Source organism: Centruroides sculpturatus, unplaced genomic scaffold (genome assembly GCF_000671375.1).
Source record: "Centruroides sculpturatus isolate CEXI.00-Female unplaced genomic scaffold, Cexi_2.0 scaffold1360, whole genome shotgun sequence".
NCBI classification, from domain to species: Eukaryota; Metazoa; Arthropoda; class Arachnida; order Scorpiones; family Buthidae; genus Centruroides; species Centruroides sculpturatus.
The window spans coordinates 54,739-67,997 of NW_019385513.1; the positions used below are offsets into that span (position 1 = coordinate 54,739).

The 13,259-nt window shown below is 28.0% G+C and overlaps 1 protein-coding gene across 1 annotated transcript in view; it reads left to right on the plus strand.

Annotated features, from left to right (window-relative positions):
* Window positions 1-13,259, plus strand: part of LOC111639691 (nuclear pore complex protein Nup133-like) — a gene marked incomplete at its 5' end in the record, with an annotated part of 90,776 nt that overhangs the window by 53,448 nt on the left and 24,069 nt on the right. The window contains 6 exons of the mRNA XM_023385611.1: window positions 29-106; window positions 1,526-1,685; window positions 4,409-4,518; window positions 4,884-4,996; window positions 6,747-6,846; window positions 7,087-7,206. Coding sequence (XP_023241379.1) covers window positions 29-106; window positions 1,526-1,685; window positions 4,409-4,518; window positions 4,884-4,996; window positions 6,747-6,846; window positions 7,087-7,206 — 681 coding nt within the window. The remainder of the gene's footprint in view (window positions 1-28; window positions 107-1,525; window positions 1,686-4,408; window positions 4,519-4,883; window positions 4,997-6,746; window positions 6,847-7,086; window positions 7,207-13,259) is intronic.

Below are 13,259 nucleotides of genomic sequence, written 5' to 3' on the forward strand. Positions count from 1 at the left end.
TATTGATTTATGGAAAATTATTTTTCAGGCAGAATTGCAAGGAGGGAAGAATAATCATATTGTTCTGTTGAAACGTGCTTTAATGCTGTTTTATAAAGATGGAGTAGTAAGTTTTTAGAAATAATAACTTGATAAAATGTATTTATCTTCTGTAATAATATAAAATTATATGTTTATTTTTAAAAATTGCATATGGTAGAAAATTATGTACATCTTAAAGATTTATTTATTTTTAATGTTTTTAATCATTTTTTATTTGTTAGTCTCAAAAGATGTTTCAGTAACTAGAACTTGAATTGCTTATTCAAACTATATCATTGCTTTAATAAAATCTGTAATATTGTAGTAAATAAAATCAATATGTCATATAGATTTTTAAATAGTTTTATGTTAAAAGTAATTGTACTTTTGTTTACATTAGGATTTTAAAATGCATTTTCAAAAGCAATTTAGAAGTAAAAAGTAGTTTATATTATTTTTTAATTTTATTTAAATAAGTTTTTATACCTGTGAAAAGTTATTTTGAAGCAATAGTTTTAAACTTTTTACATAGGACCTTTCTCAAATATAATAGTACATAATAGAGACATATATAATATAATGAAGTTAGACTATAATGGCACACCAAATATAAAGTACTGTTTAACAAAAAACTGTCATATGGTGTTATAAAAATCAAGAACAAGAATAAATAAATAAGAATAAATATCAAACAAGAAAATAATATTCAAATCAGATGCTTGGTTCTTGAATATTACATCTTTAAATTTAAAATCATATTTGATTTTTTAGATAAACAATTGTTATAGCTATAAATTAAAATATGAAAGCAATAATATTTAAATGGAACATTGGATATCACAAACAACAGCCCGATTTCTAGCTCATTGACATACAGCAATGGTTGGCTTGTAGTTTTAAATGGATATTACTTATTAAGTGCTTAAATAATTGTTATTAGCATTAATATTCTCAAACCAAATAGTATTTTCTGAAAAGCTTTCTATATGTATTTTAAGTACAGTAGTATCCATTGAAATATTATTGCTTTCTTATTTTAATTTTTAATTAAAACAATTTTACATATGAAAAATGTGAATGTGCTTTTAAATTTAAAAATGTAATGTGTTTTTATTATATCTTACACAATTTTGTTTGTAAAACATCCTATATAATTTTGAATTTAAAGATTGCAACATTTGAGATCATGTGTTTCAAGCAGTCGATGAAGATGATAATGTATTATTGAAAATACTAGCAGTATATATATTTTAATTAAAAACTTTAAGTTGTTTTCTTCTTTGATATTTATTCTTATTTATTTATTTTTATTTTTGATATTTATAACATCATAAGACAGTTTTTTTTAAGTTAAATATTAGTGTAATAACTTTGGTAAGAACTATTAAATTCATTATGTTTAATATGTTATTATTGTTCTGTTTGTATTGAAATGTATGAAAACAGTTTTTATTACAAAATACATGTCTTGAAATTAATATAATGGCTTATTTTTCATTTTTAGGTCAAAAGCCAAGAAATTATAAATAATTTAGTTATGCAGTCATCTGTAGATTTTTCTGAATCCACTTCTGTTTTAGATACAGCTGTGATTACAATGAGTGAAGAATTTATTGATGATTATCCAGCTTCTGATCCACGTTGGGCAGAATCTATTCCTGATGGTAATAAAATTATTTTAATTTACACAGATAATAATAATAATTATATGCTTTTAACTTAAACAGATTATAAAAATCAACATAATGAAATAGCAAATATAATACATTAAAAGCTTCCCTGCAACACAAACTTCCATGCACTCAGGAACCATAGTACAAATACATTCTTCAAACAGTCATAGAAAACAACACACACAAAATGTATTATAACCATGCCATATTCACAGATAAAGCAATTTATCAAAACAGATATCACATTCTTTGACAAAGAAAACAAAATCACATACACCATAGACATAGCTATACTAGATACAAAATACATACATTGAAAAATTTAATAAATACTTAGAACTTGACCATAAAATAAAGTATCTGTTGAGAATAGATTAAGTATGTATTGTGTCCCTAGTCCTTTCTTGCACAAACATTACGTAAAAATCTTGAAACATTAGGGCTTCACAAAAGCACATACATCACACTACAGAAGGTTGCCATATTAAACACATATCACATTATCAGGAAATTCTTAAACACAAATATGTATGAAATGACATGGAAACAAAACATTTTCCTGTAGTTATGCCTTGACTTCGGTCCAGCATAGCACTAGGTATCAATATATACACCAAGTAGGTATATCCTACATGGCTATATATTCCAAAAACACCACATAATAATAATTATTATAATTATTTTCATTTTAGTATTAAACTCTGCATTAAATTTTAATATGTAAAAAAATTTATACTTAAATTTCATCTATAAAAATCAATTTAAAATAATTATTTTAAAGTATTTTAAGGTAAAAAAAGTATAAGGTTTGTATTGTGATCTTTTATTCAAATTAACAAATAACATCGTGGACAAAATCATAAGGTCAAAACAGGAATTTACCAAATTTCCTCACAAAATATTGATTGAGACCTTAGAAATTATTACTGCACTTTTCTTATGTAGCACTTGTAACAATCTGTTTATTGTGGACATTGTGAGTGTTTTTAAAAAACTTATCCAAGTTCTCTTATGAATTTTGTGTAGCATTTGTTACTTCCTTTTTTTTTTTGTTGAATTAATGATGACCGTTAACATAAACATGTTAATAGACATCATCAATGGGAGGAACAAAAAGGTTTTCTATGGGATTTAAGTCTGGCAATTTAGAACAGTAATGGTATTTGCCAAAAACCACTCATTGTTGCTCATGGATTGATGTTATGGAGTGTTATCCTGCTGAAAAATCTATTTGCCAGATGTACATAGTGGTGCTTGTAATAACAAATGTTCTGTAAGCATAATCGTTAAGCAATGAAGAAGTCATTCATATACTTATCATTACAATTGATAGAGCACCATTGGCAGTAAATGCACCCCAGATCATCACTGATCCACCTCCAATTTGATGCTTGAGAAATATTGCTTGTTGTCATGGGTATGATGCCAGTAATTCCTGAAGTCATCTGATCCATCTAAGTTAAACTTTTTGTCTGAGAAGACAATGTCATTCTATTTTTCATCAAAGGTTAGATGTTTAAGAGCAAATGACACACATGCTTTTTTGTGGACTGCAGTTAAAGGAGGATACTTTTCACATGCTTTTTTGTGGACTGCAGTTAAAGGAGGATATTTTGTTGAAATCTAAGACTTTGAAGATTCAAACATGCCACTATTTTCAAAGAAAATCATTTGTCATAATGCGCAAGAAGTGTTGCTTGGTTTTTCTGATGGTTGCTTAACACTGGTGGTCTTCCTCACTGTTTTCTTGTTCCATATATGGCTGAATTTTGTAGGAAAGTGTTCACAACAATCTTTAAATGTCCTGTAGCAGCAGCAATTTGTGTTTCCATTTTTCCATATTGTTTCCTTTTCACAATTTGTCCTCTTTTGAACTTAGACAGTTCTTTATCTTTTGGCATGTTTGTTGCTATCTGTTTGCTCCTGTACTGAGTGATAATTGATGTTAAATTAACCTGGTTAATGCTAGAGTTGTGTAAAAATTCTTTCTTGATTTCCCTATTGTTATTTGATGAATCCCAAGGATGTGTATTATAGTATTGACCTTATACTTTTGTCTGAGATGCTGTATGTTGAATTAGATAACCATGAAACACATATTCTATTTGACCTTTTTTACCAACTCTTTTGTGCAAATGTTTTCCTATACTATCGATTCTTATTATCTTGTTCATACATAGTAATTATAACAAATTATCACACTTTTTACAGTGATACATTTGTCCAGCCTGTATTTTCAATGCTTAAAACAGTTTAGGAGACTTACATATTTTATAACTACATCTACAATGAATTATTAATGGAAATAAAAGGAATGAGAAAATAAAAATGGAATTGGGGGAGACTAATTTTTTTAAACTGCTTATGAGTTGACATGTTTTCAATGGTAAATTTAGAGGTGTGAAGCATGTGATGTGGATTACATAGCATTTTTATTTTTGTTTATTAATTTTCTGTGGATTTTATATGGGGAAGTTATGGGAATTTAGTTTATGGAATTGCATAATTTAAGTTAAACAAAAATTTTTATTTTATTATTAAATATTTAATATCTTTCAAAACCTTTGTCTATTTTTTTAATAAATAATATATTTTAGAGAAATAATAATAGTTAATATATTTCAAATTTTATTATTGAATAACTTTATATATATTATTATTATTATTATTATTATTTTCTTCTTCTTAAAGCAGTTAAATTTGCTTTATTTTAGCTTCTTCTAGTATATCAACTTCACTTATTTTACTTCATCAGCTGGAAGATAAAATTAAAGCTCATGATTGTTTTGTTAATTTCATCAAATCTGTTGAATTGTGGGATAAGGTAATAAAATTTCATAATTCTTTAAGTTGTTTTAGAACCTTAGATTATTATTATTATTATTTTTTATTTAATAGACTAGAAAGATATTGTGCATGTTTCTCAAAATATATTTGAATGAAGATAAATGAAAAAAAATATTTTACTGTTGTTATTATATGTATAAATCTAGTTATAAATTAATCCTTTAAATTTATTTCAAAGAACATTAGGCTGATGTCTTTATCACCTCTGTCTCTATTCAGCCTTTAAAATAATAATAGTTACAACATTATTATATATATAATATAATAAACACAAATTACTTAAATTAAATTTTTTTAAATATTAGATATTTTTTTAATATTTATTATTATTTTTTTTACTAGTTAACCACAGTAAAAATAAGAGGAATATCAATGTATACAACTTTATTATTGTGTGAACATGTTGAGAAATTAGTAGCTGCTCTATATTTGAGAACATTTCATCAAAATAATAGGTATGTTTAGATTTATGTTTGAATATTGGCATATGCCATTTTATAATTAAAATTTTTCTTATATAATTACATATCTAACATTTTTATCATAATCAATTCTTTTTATCATAATTTTATAAAACATGATCTCATGTAATAATTTTATTCCAATAAGAATTTATGATGTAGTTCTAAAATTAGTATTTAATGATAATAATTAGATTAATTTATTAATAATATATTATTTATTAAAAAGATATGTATTCTATACAGCTGAAAACTTATGTCATATGTTTTTAAATCTTCAATTGTATTACAGTCGACTCCCCTATAACACTTGATTATTCCATTTTATATGAACTCCATGTTGTATGAGTCATTTAGATTTTATAAATACGTGTGTCGGGATGTGAACGGCCCATGTATATGTAAAATCTAAGTGGCTTGTACAACATGGAATTCATATAAAATGGAATAGTCAATAGTGTTATAGGGGGAATCGTCTGTATATAAAAATGAAATCTGCAATTGTATTTTTCAAAAATAGTATCTACATAGAAAATTATATTTTAGGAAAGTTAAAATTTCTATTCTAAAGAACTGCTTTTTCTGAGACTGCATGTTATTTTCTGAATTCTTTCTATAATCTAAATTGGATCTGATTAGATTTATATATAGCACTAGAGAATATAATTATGAATTCTTAATGAATTATACTAGGTGCTGTACTGTATTTTAATTCAGAATTAATTTTTTAGTATAAATTTTCATTTTCTGGTATTTTTATTTACCATTATGTAAAATAATTTTAACAAGAATTCAGCAATTTATTACAAAAATGTATAGTAATAAATTTTGTAATTATATTTTCACATTAACAACTATTGTAAAATGAATTAATTTTATTATTAAATAAATTCTCTATTTTGTTCTAAAATATTATTTACAATGTATATTTATATAAAGTGTGAAATTTAATAATACAGTGGAAACTCAATATGATAAATCCATTAAAATGGTTTATCATAAAGTATTTTCATTAAAACATTTTAATGAAATTTTCATCCTAAAGTTGTAATGGAAAAATTGGTTGGGTGATTCAAATACTGTACTGTATTTAAGCATTGCTGTAATTTTAAGATATTGAATGCATAGTAATAAGCAATTACAGGTTAATAAAATACAATTTTTTATCAAAGTAAAGCAATACTAAATAAAAGTATAATAAAAAAACAAATACTCTGTACTATTAACTGTTTTAGTAATAATAAGTAATAAGAAAATGAAACAAATATCCTTTTTCCAATAAATCTGTCCCAGCAGTTTACAAGCAGAGTTGTCAGTTTAGCAGAAAATCTGTTAAATCTAGCTTTTGTTTTGCATTAGCTGTCACTAGACTAAATAATAATATGCTCTCAGAAATTTTAGTGGGCATAAGAGAAAATTTTGCATCATAGATGAAGCAATTTTGGAATGCACAGTTTAAAAGATTGCTCACCTCTTTGAAAACTGTAATAAATTACTCTATAAAAGTCATATTAAAATACATTACACCAAGCAAGTTATGATTATTTCTTCATTATAAACAGCTTTGACTGAATAATATTTTATAATGAATTGAATTCGCAATTTGCAAACAAACTTTATAATAATAATAATAATAATTTTTTTTTAGAATTTTATCAAGTGAGAACTAATTAATGCAAATTAATTTAATGTTATTTATTTTTTGTTATTGACTTAATAATAATTTTTATTAATTTCTTTTAAGGTATAATGAAATGCTAGAACAAGCAATAAAGTCAGTTTTAATACATAGGAAAAGTGAAGTTGCTGGGAATTTAACATATCAAGATGTTTTTTATTGCCAAGTAACATTTTTAATGATTATGTCAGATTATCCATATGTTATGTTATGTTTTATAATTTATATCAATTATATATTTTAATAATTTGTTAAAAATATTTATGTATTTATTTGATTGTAAATATGTAATTGATTTAAACATTGCATAAAATTTTGAATAATAATATGAAGTAGCATAATAAAATGAATATAAAATCATATAATATTTATTCCATGTAAACAGTTGCAAACATTTATTTATTAGGTTTCTGCCATAAATGAGATATTTCCATTTTTAATCAAATGGGAAGAAGCACAGCTAGATAGAGATATCACAGCTTCAGATATTTTCAATATAATAACATCTGTTAATCAGATATTCTTGGTAAGATTATTTAAAATATAAACATTATTTTTATTTTTATTTTTGATATATTAACTACTGCAATGGAAAGTACAGTAGAACCCTGATTAACTAAGTTTTGTATTATTTGAGGCAAATCTGTAAGTGAATGCACTACATTTCTTATGTAATTCATAAAAGAAAGTTCAAAATGGTAACATGTATTAAAAAATGATTTGTTTTTGTCACCTTTTATCATTCAACTTTAATATGATTCAGTAGGAGATAAATCATTTGTATTAAAGCATAACTACAATAATACAAGTTTTTATTCTTAAAACTATTGTACATACAGTTTACCCCCTCTATAACATGGTAGATACGTTCTGGTTTTTATAAATCCATTTTCTACAGCCAGTCACAGTTCGGCACATATGCAGTTTATGGACTACGGCTGTTTGAAAGGTTTCTTCCATAAAATTAATTGATTCTAGACTAATTCGACTCAACATTTCCAAAATATGTATAATTTTTTGGGAATAATCCATATAAACTATGCTATAAACAAGAAATTGTAGGATTACTTACCGAGCGTGCACCATTTGCCATTGCTTAAGCTTGTTTTCGTCGTGGAGCTTGTCATCAAATGGCGCTTGTGTGTGTCCTATTAAATTATTTTTTTTTTGCGAAAAATTTGCTGAACTTTGGAGACATCATTAATATAAATATAATTTTTATGGACGTTAAATAATAAATGGTTTTTAGTCAGTGATGACGTTTTACCAAATTATACAAGTTTTTTTGGCATGTTTGTACGAATACTGTCGCAATTTTTTCGCCATGATATAGGAATCCGAATTATAGGAACCCGTGTTATAAGGGGGTCAACTGTATGTATGTATGTATTAGTTGTATAATGAAGGTTGTAAAAATGTTGTTCATATATAAACATCTCAAAGCTGATATATTAGTAATATGCTATTATTATTAATTAATTTCTAAATAATTTGTCACTAGAGAGTGGTAACAAATAAGAAATTGATTTAAGATAATTAGGGAGAAGTAGCTCAATTTTATATGGCAGTCATTTGGCATGTTGTTGTTCTATATCAGGGGTGGCCAACCTGCGGCTCGCGAGCCACATGCGGCTCTTTGAAGGATTATTTGTGGCTCTCGATAAATGTACCCAAGTTCCTTTTTCATTTTTGTGTTATTATATTTTAAAAAATTATTATCGTTCCGTATGTGTTTCAAAATGTCTTTTAAATTACTAACAACAAATATGAAAGATTAAGTGCAATGTTGTAACAAATTTCATTTCCGTCCAAGTTAAGAACGATATGACTCATCGAGAACTGCGCGAACGAACATAAACAGTGGCGTAATCGTCCGTTATCGACCAACTCCAGACCGATTTTAAATTTGTAAACTGTCATTGCAATGGACAGCTGACATTGTGCTCTGGAAGAAACAATTTGTATCACTCTTGCTATGGATATAATTTGTAATCTGGAATTTTTTGCATACCTTTTTAATATGTATTTAATTGCGGCTCGCGAAAAATTTCAAATTTTGAAAAATGGCTCGGACTATTAAGGAGCTTGGCCACCCTGGTTCTATATTCTATATGATTAATTTACTAAGGTATAAAAAGAGGCTTAAAAATGATATCTATATATATAAATTAGCAGACCCCACCACACATTGTTGTGGCGCAAAATGTATCTATTATAAAATTATAACACTTCAACTGTGGGGGAGAATTTTTCAAAAAATTTCTTCTTAGTATACATTCTCTTGACGTACCCTATTAAAACGCAATCAAAAACGCAAAAACCCGCATCTAAAATAGTATAAATAGAAGCAGAGTTCTTTACCATAAGCCTTAATCCTAACCATCTCCCTTTAGTGGGGTTGAATTTCGACATGTATATTATATAAAAACATGTGCGTATTTGAATGCAGCATTGTGTCAAAATTTCAAAGGAATCAGTAGCAACAAACGAACATTACATTTTTATTTATATAGATAGATAGAAGATGATCTGCTTTAGTTCATTTGCACAGAAAAGCATAATGCCTCACAGAAAAGCAAACTTAGGGCGTCGTAGCCTTAACCTAGATTATATCTTTTAATTTATATGAATGTTTAACGGAATAATATACAGCCTATGTCCACCCTGAAGTTCCATTCTAAATATTGGTGAAAGAATTTTTGAAATCGGATGAGTAGTTTCGGAGATTACCTGCTGCAAAGAAACTTACATACATACAAACTTACATACATACATACATACATACATACATACAAACATTACCTCTTTATAATATTAGTATAGATGAGGATGCTTGTTTCTTTGTTTGTTCACTATATATGCTTAGGCTATTTGACCAATTGCTACAAAACTTGGCAGTTATGTTCACGTACTTCTAACCTAGATAATGTAATGCCATACATCCCAGCCTGAAATGTTGATTGGATTTCTATATATCAATTAATTTCTGTCTACATTTGATTTGCTGGCTTTAGATTTAGTACTGTCTATTGGCAAAACTAAGAAAATGATTAACTATATATAATTCTTATAAAAAATGATATAAGTTTTAAAAATATATATTAAATTTTTTTAATTACTGCAACAATGATATAGCACAAAATAGACATGCTATTACACGTCATAATGCCATTACTGTGACAGGTAGTGTTTTTCCCCTGTAAATCACACTTTTCCTGTTAGCAGTACAGCTGTGCCAGTTATATATCTAACTCTGTTCACTGAAAATTTTGAATTAAAATAACATGATTTCCAGTAAAAACTGGAAATTTGTGTATAGTTAATCTGGGTCTACTGCTCTTAAGCTTTTCATATCTGGTATCAATGTTCATCTATTTAACTGTTCTTGAGATTAAGAAAGAATAGATAGACATATGGATGACAGTGATATAGGTCTACAATTTTTTCAAATTGCAGTTATTACCGACCAATAACCGAGTCTATAAAACCACTGAACACCAGCAGTCATGGGTTTGCATATTGCCAATGGACTGGCCATGTGGAGTTTTCTGGTATGCATGGATCAACTGTCCCTGACAGATCATTCGTGTGTTGCATTGCTGTAACCAAATAAACCAAACCAAATCTAATAATTTTTCTATCAACACAATATTTGCAAGAACATACTTAACTACCAGAAAACCTGGACACCCCACCCCTTCCCTTATTAACTCATAAATCCATTGCCCCAAACTTCCTACTGATACTACTGAAAGATGTTCAGCTAAATTAATGTACATGTAATGATTTTAAGGCACAAAGTAGAGCTGGAAGTTATTTTCTGTGCCAATGTTTATTTTTCCTGTTTATTATTATGGTGACAATGCTTCATTCAAAATTTCCTGTAGTCGTAGTCTGTGTAATATGCACTTTATTCACATGTTGTCTTACTGTCAAATCTGCTTCCACTATTCTTATGCCACAAGTTTCAAAAGTTTCCTTTACTTACATGTTTTTGCTGAACTTGACTTTTTCAGTCTGGTTTTGTCAGTTTTTTTTATGGGATCACATAAAAGCAACTATTCTCACAATTTTACAAGATTTTTTTATGTAATTAAACAAGTCATGTGAAGTCTTTTGGATGCTGAGATTAGCAGATTTGATCAACATGTGGGCTATCACAAGCTATCCAACACAGATCACTTTTAAAACATTAACAGTAGACCAAGGACTGTCATGACTAAATCTAGTTTATGCAAGGAATAGAGAGAGAGCACAAAAACCGCTAGATATTACATTAGAAACTTTTGTGATTAACAACTGGATAAATGGTTCTACAGCTGATAAAATTGCCTAACAATACAAAATCATTCTGTCATCTCCAGGAATTAGTGATTATGATTAAACACTACTCCAGACAGCATGACAGATTTGATTCTTTCTGACTTAGTCTGCCACATCAGTATGGTGAAGTAAAAAAAAAAGTTGAAACATTTGTGAAGATGATTTTAATAATGTCCCATGGTAATGCTCATATGGAATGTAGATTTTCCATCAACAAAGAATGTTTAATGGAAAATCAAAAAGAAGAAACATTTGTAACTTACAGGAAATTACATAATATAGTCATGTCAGCTGGTGGCTTGGGGAAATTGGATATACCAAAACAGTTGATCCATGCAACTTGAAATGCAGCTCAGAGATGCAAGGAAGCTATGGTAGCCTATAAATGGGAAGAAATAAGAAAAGAAAAAGAGAGTAGTGAGAAGGTGATGCTGCAGAAATGATGAAAGATAATGCTAAAGAAAAAGATGATAAGCATTTTTTTTTTAGCATTATCTTTATCATTAACCTATTTGCGTGTTGAAATTTTTCTCCGTTGCGTGTCCCACCACATTGAATTTTTAAGCCTAACGAAAATTACACATGTTTGAAAAAAATAAATGTGGCTATTTTACCGTCTGAAACTATTTTTTTATTTTGCACAAACGAAATAGATATATTAATAAATGTAAGAACAAAAAAAATTATATTTCGGAAGTTAGTTTAATATAAAAATTATAACTAGTGACATCTAGTTTCAAAAACATTCCAATGTTGAAATGAGATATCTTGGGTCAACTGGTCAAGGTCATTATGTTTCAGCCCAAAATATCTTGGGAATACCAGGGAACAGGTTAATGAGCAATTGCAAGAACTGCAAAGAAAGGTGTTATTTTATTCTATAATTAATAAAGAGTATGATTATTTTGTTCATTTTGTGATATTTGCTTATTGTGAATTGAATCATTTGGAAAACATGTATTATGTTTAGATTATAAGGTTAACATGTCAATTTTAATTTCTGTGACCATAGGGTCGGTATCTCTTCGATACCTCGTCAGGATGACACTACTGTATCCTTTGGTCGATACAGAGACCACAAGTTCACGCGAGCGGATAGGTATGAGGGTTGGACCCGGAATGGAGAACTGAGAGAAAAACGGAAGAAACTGCACTCCAGAAGTTTTAAACATAAAAACCGTTTATTTATATATAATCTAAATTAAGTTTACATCAGTGAATAAAATATGATACATAAACTACATGAGTTATTATTCAATTTTTAGTCCAAATTAATGACCAGGTGCGCGTTTTGTTTACGCGGAGAGAGAGAGCGTACAATAGTGCACGGGTAGGATAAATACCTTAGGTTGTAGGAGCTCAAGTCCAAAATCAGCACAAAAGGTCCAACAGTTCTTTTTAGGTGAACAGTTCTTTTCAGGTGAGTAGAAAAATTACAGTTAAGTTCAGGTCTTCTAGTCTTGTAGGCGAGGAGGAGGTTCGGATTTTCGGCGAGAGGTAGACGATCGGAGCGCGCACACAGATACCAATAATAACTTCCACACCCTTACTCATCATGCCTGGCCCTTTTATATCGAGTCCTCTTTTTCGAACTTTTCTCCGATTTCGTCAGCGATGACGATCTTCTTGGTCCAATGAGGGGACGGGTGACACAATCGTGACACAGAAATGTACTCATCTCAACACGGAACCTAACTCGTGGGAATTGAGGTTTTTATTGATTTTATTTTTCTTTTTTCTCTTTTAATTTTCTGTTTTCTCGTTCCGTTTTTATAAAGTTTATTAAACAAGAAATTTTAGTTTAAAACACAAAATTTCTGGTCCTCACATTTCCATATTTTAATAAAATTGTTATGTTGAATCTGTATGTGATATAAAATATTCTGCACATTTTGAAGCAACAATATATGAAAGAATTAATCATATTTTATAATAAAGGGAATTGAATAGCCTTATAACTGTGAGTTTCATTTGTGAACTGTTTTTAATTGAATAGCCTTATAACTGTGAGTTTCATTTGTGAACTGTTTTTAATTGAATAGCCTTATAACTGTGAGTTTCATTTGTGAACTGTTTTTAATTGAATAGCCTTATAACTGTGAGTTTCATTTGTGAACTGTTTTTAATTGAATAGCCTTATAACTGTGAGTTTCATTTGTGAACTGTTTTTAATTGAATAGCTTTATAACTGTGAGTTTCAATAAACTGTGAACTGTTTTTAATTTCTTCCATGAGTTATTTTCAGTCAGTCAGGAA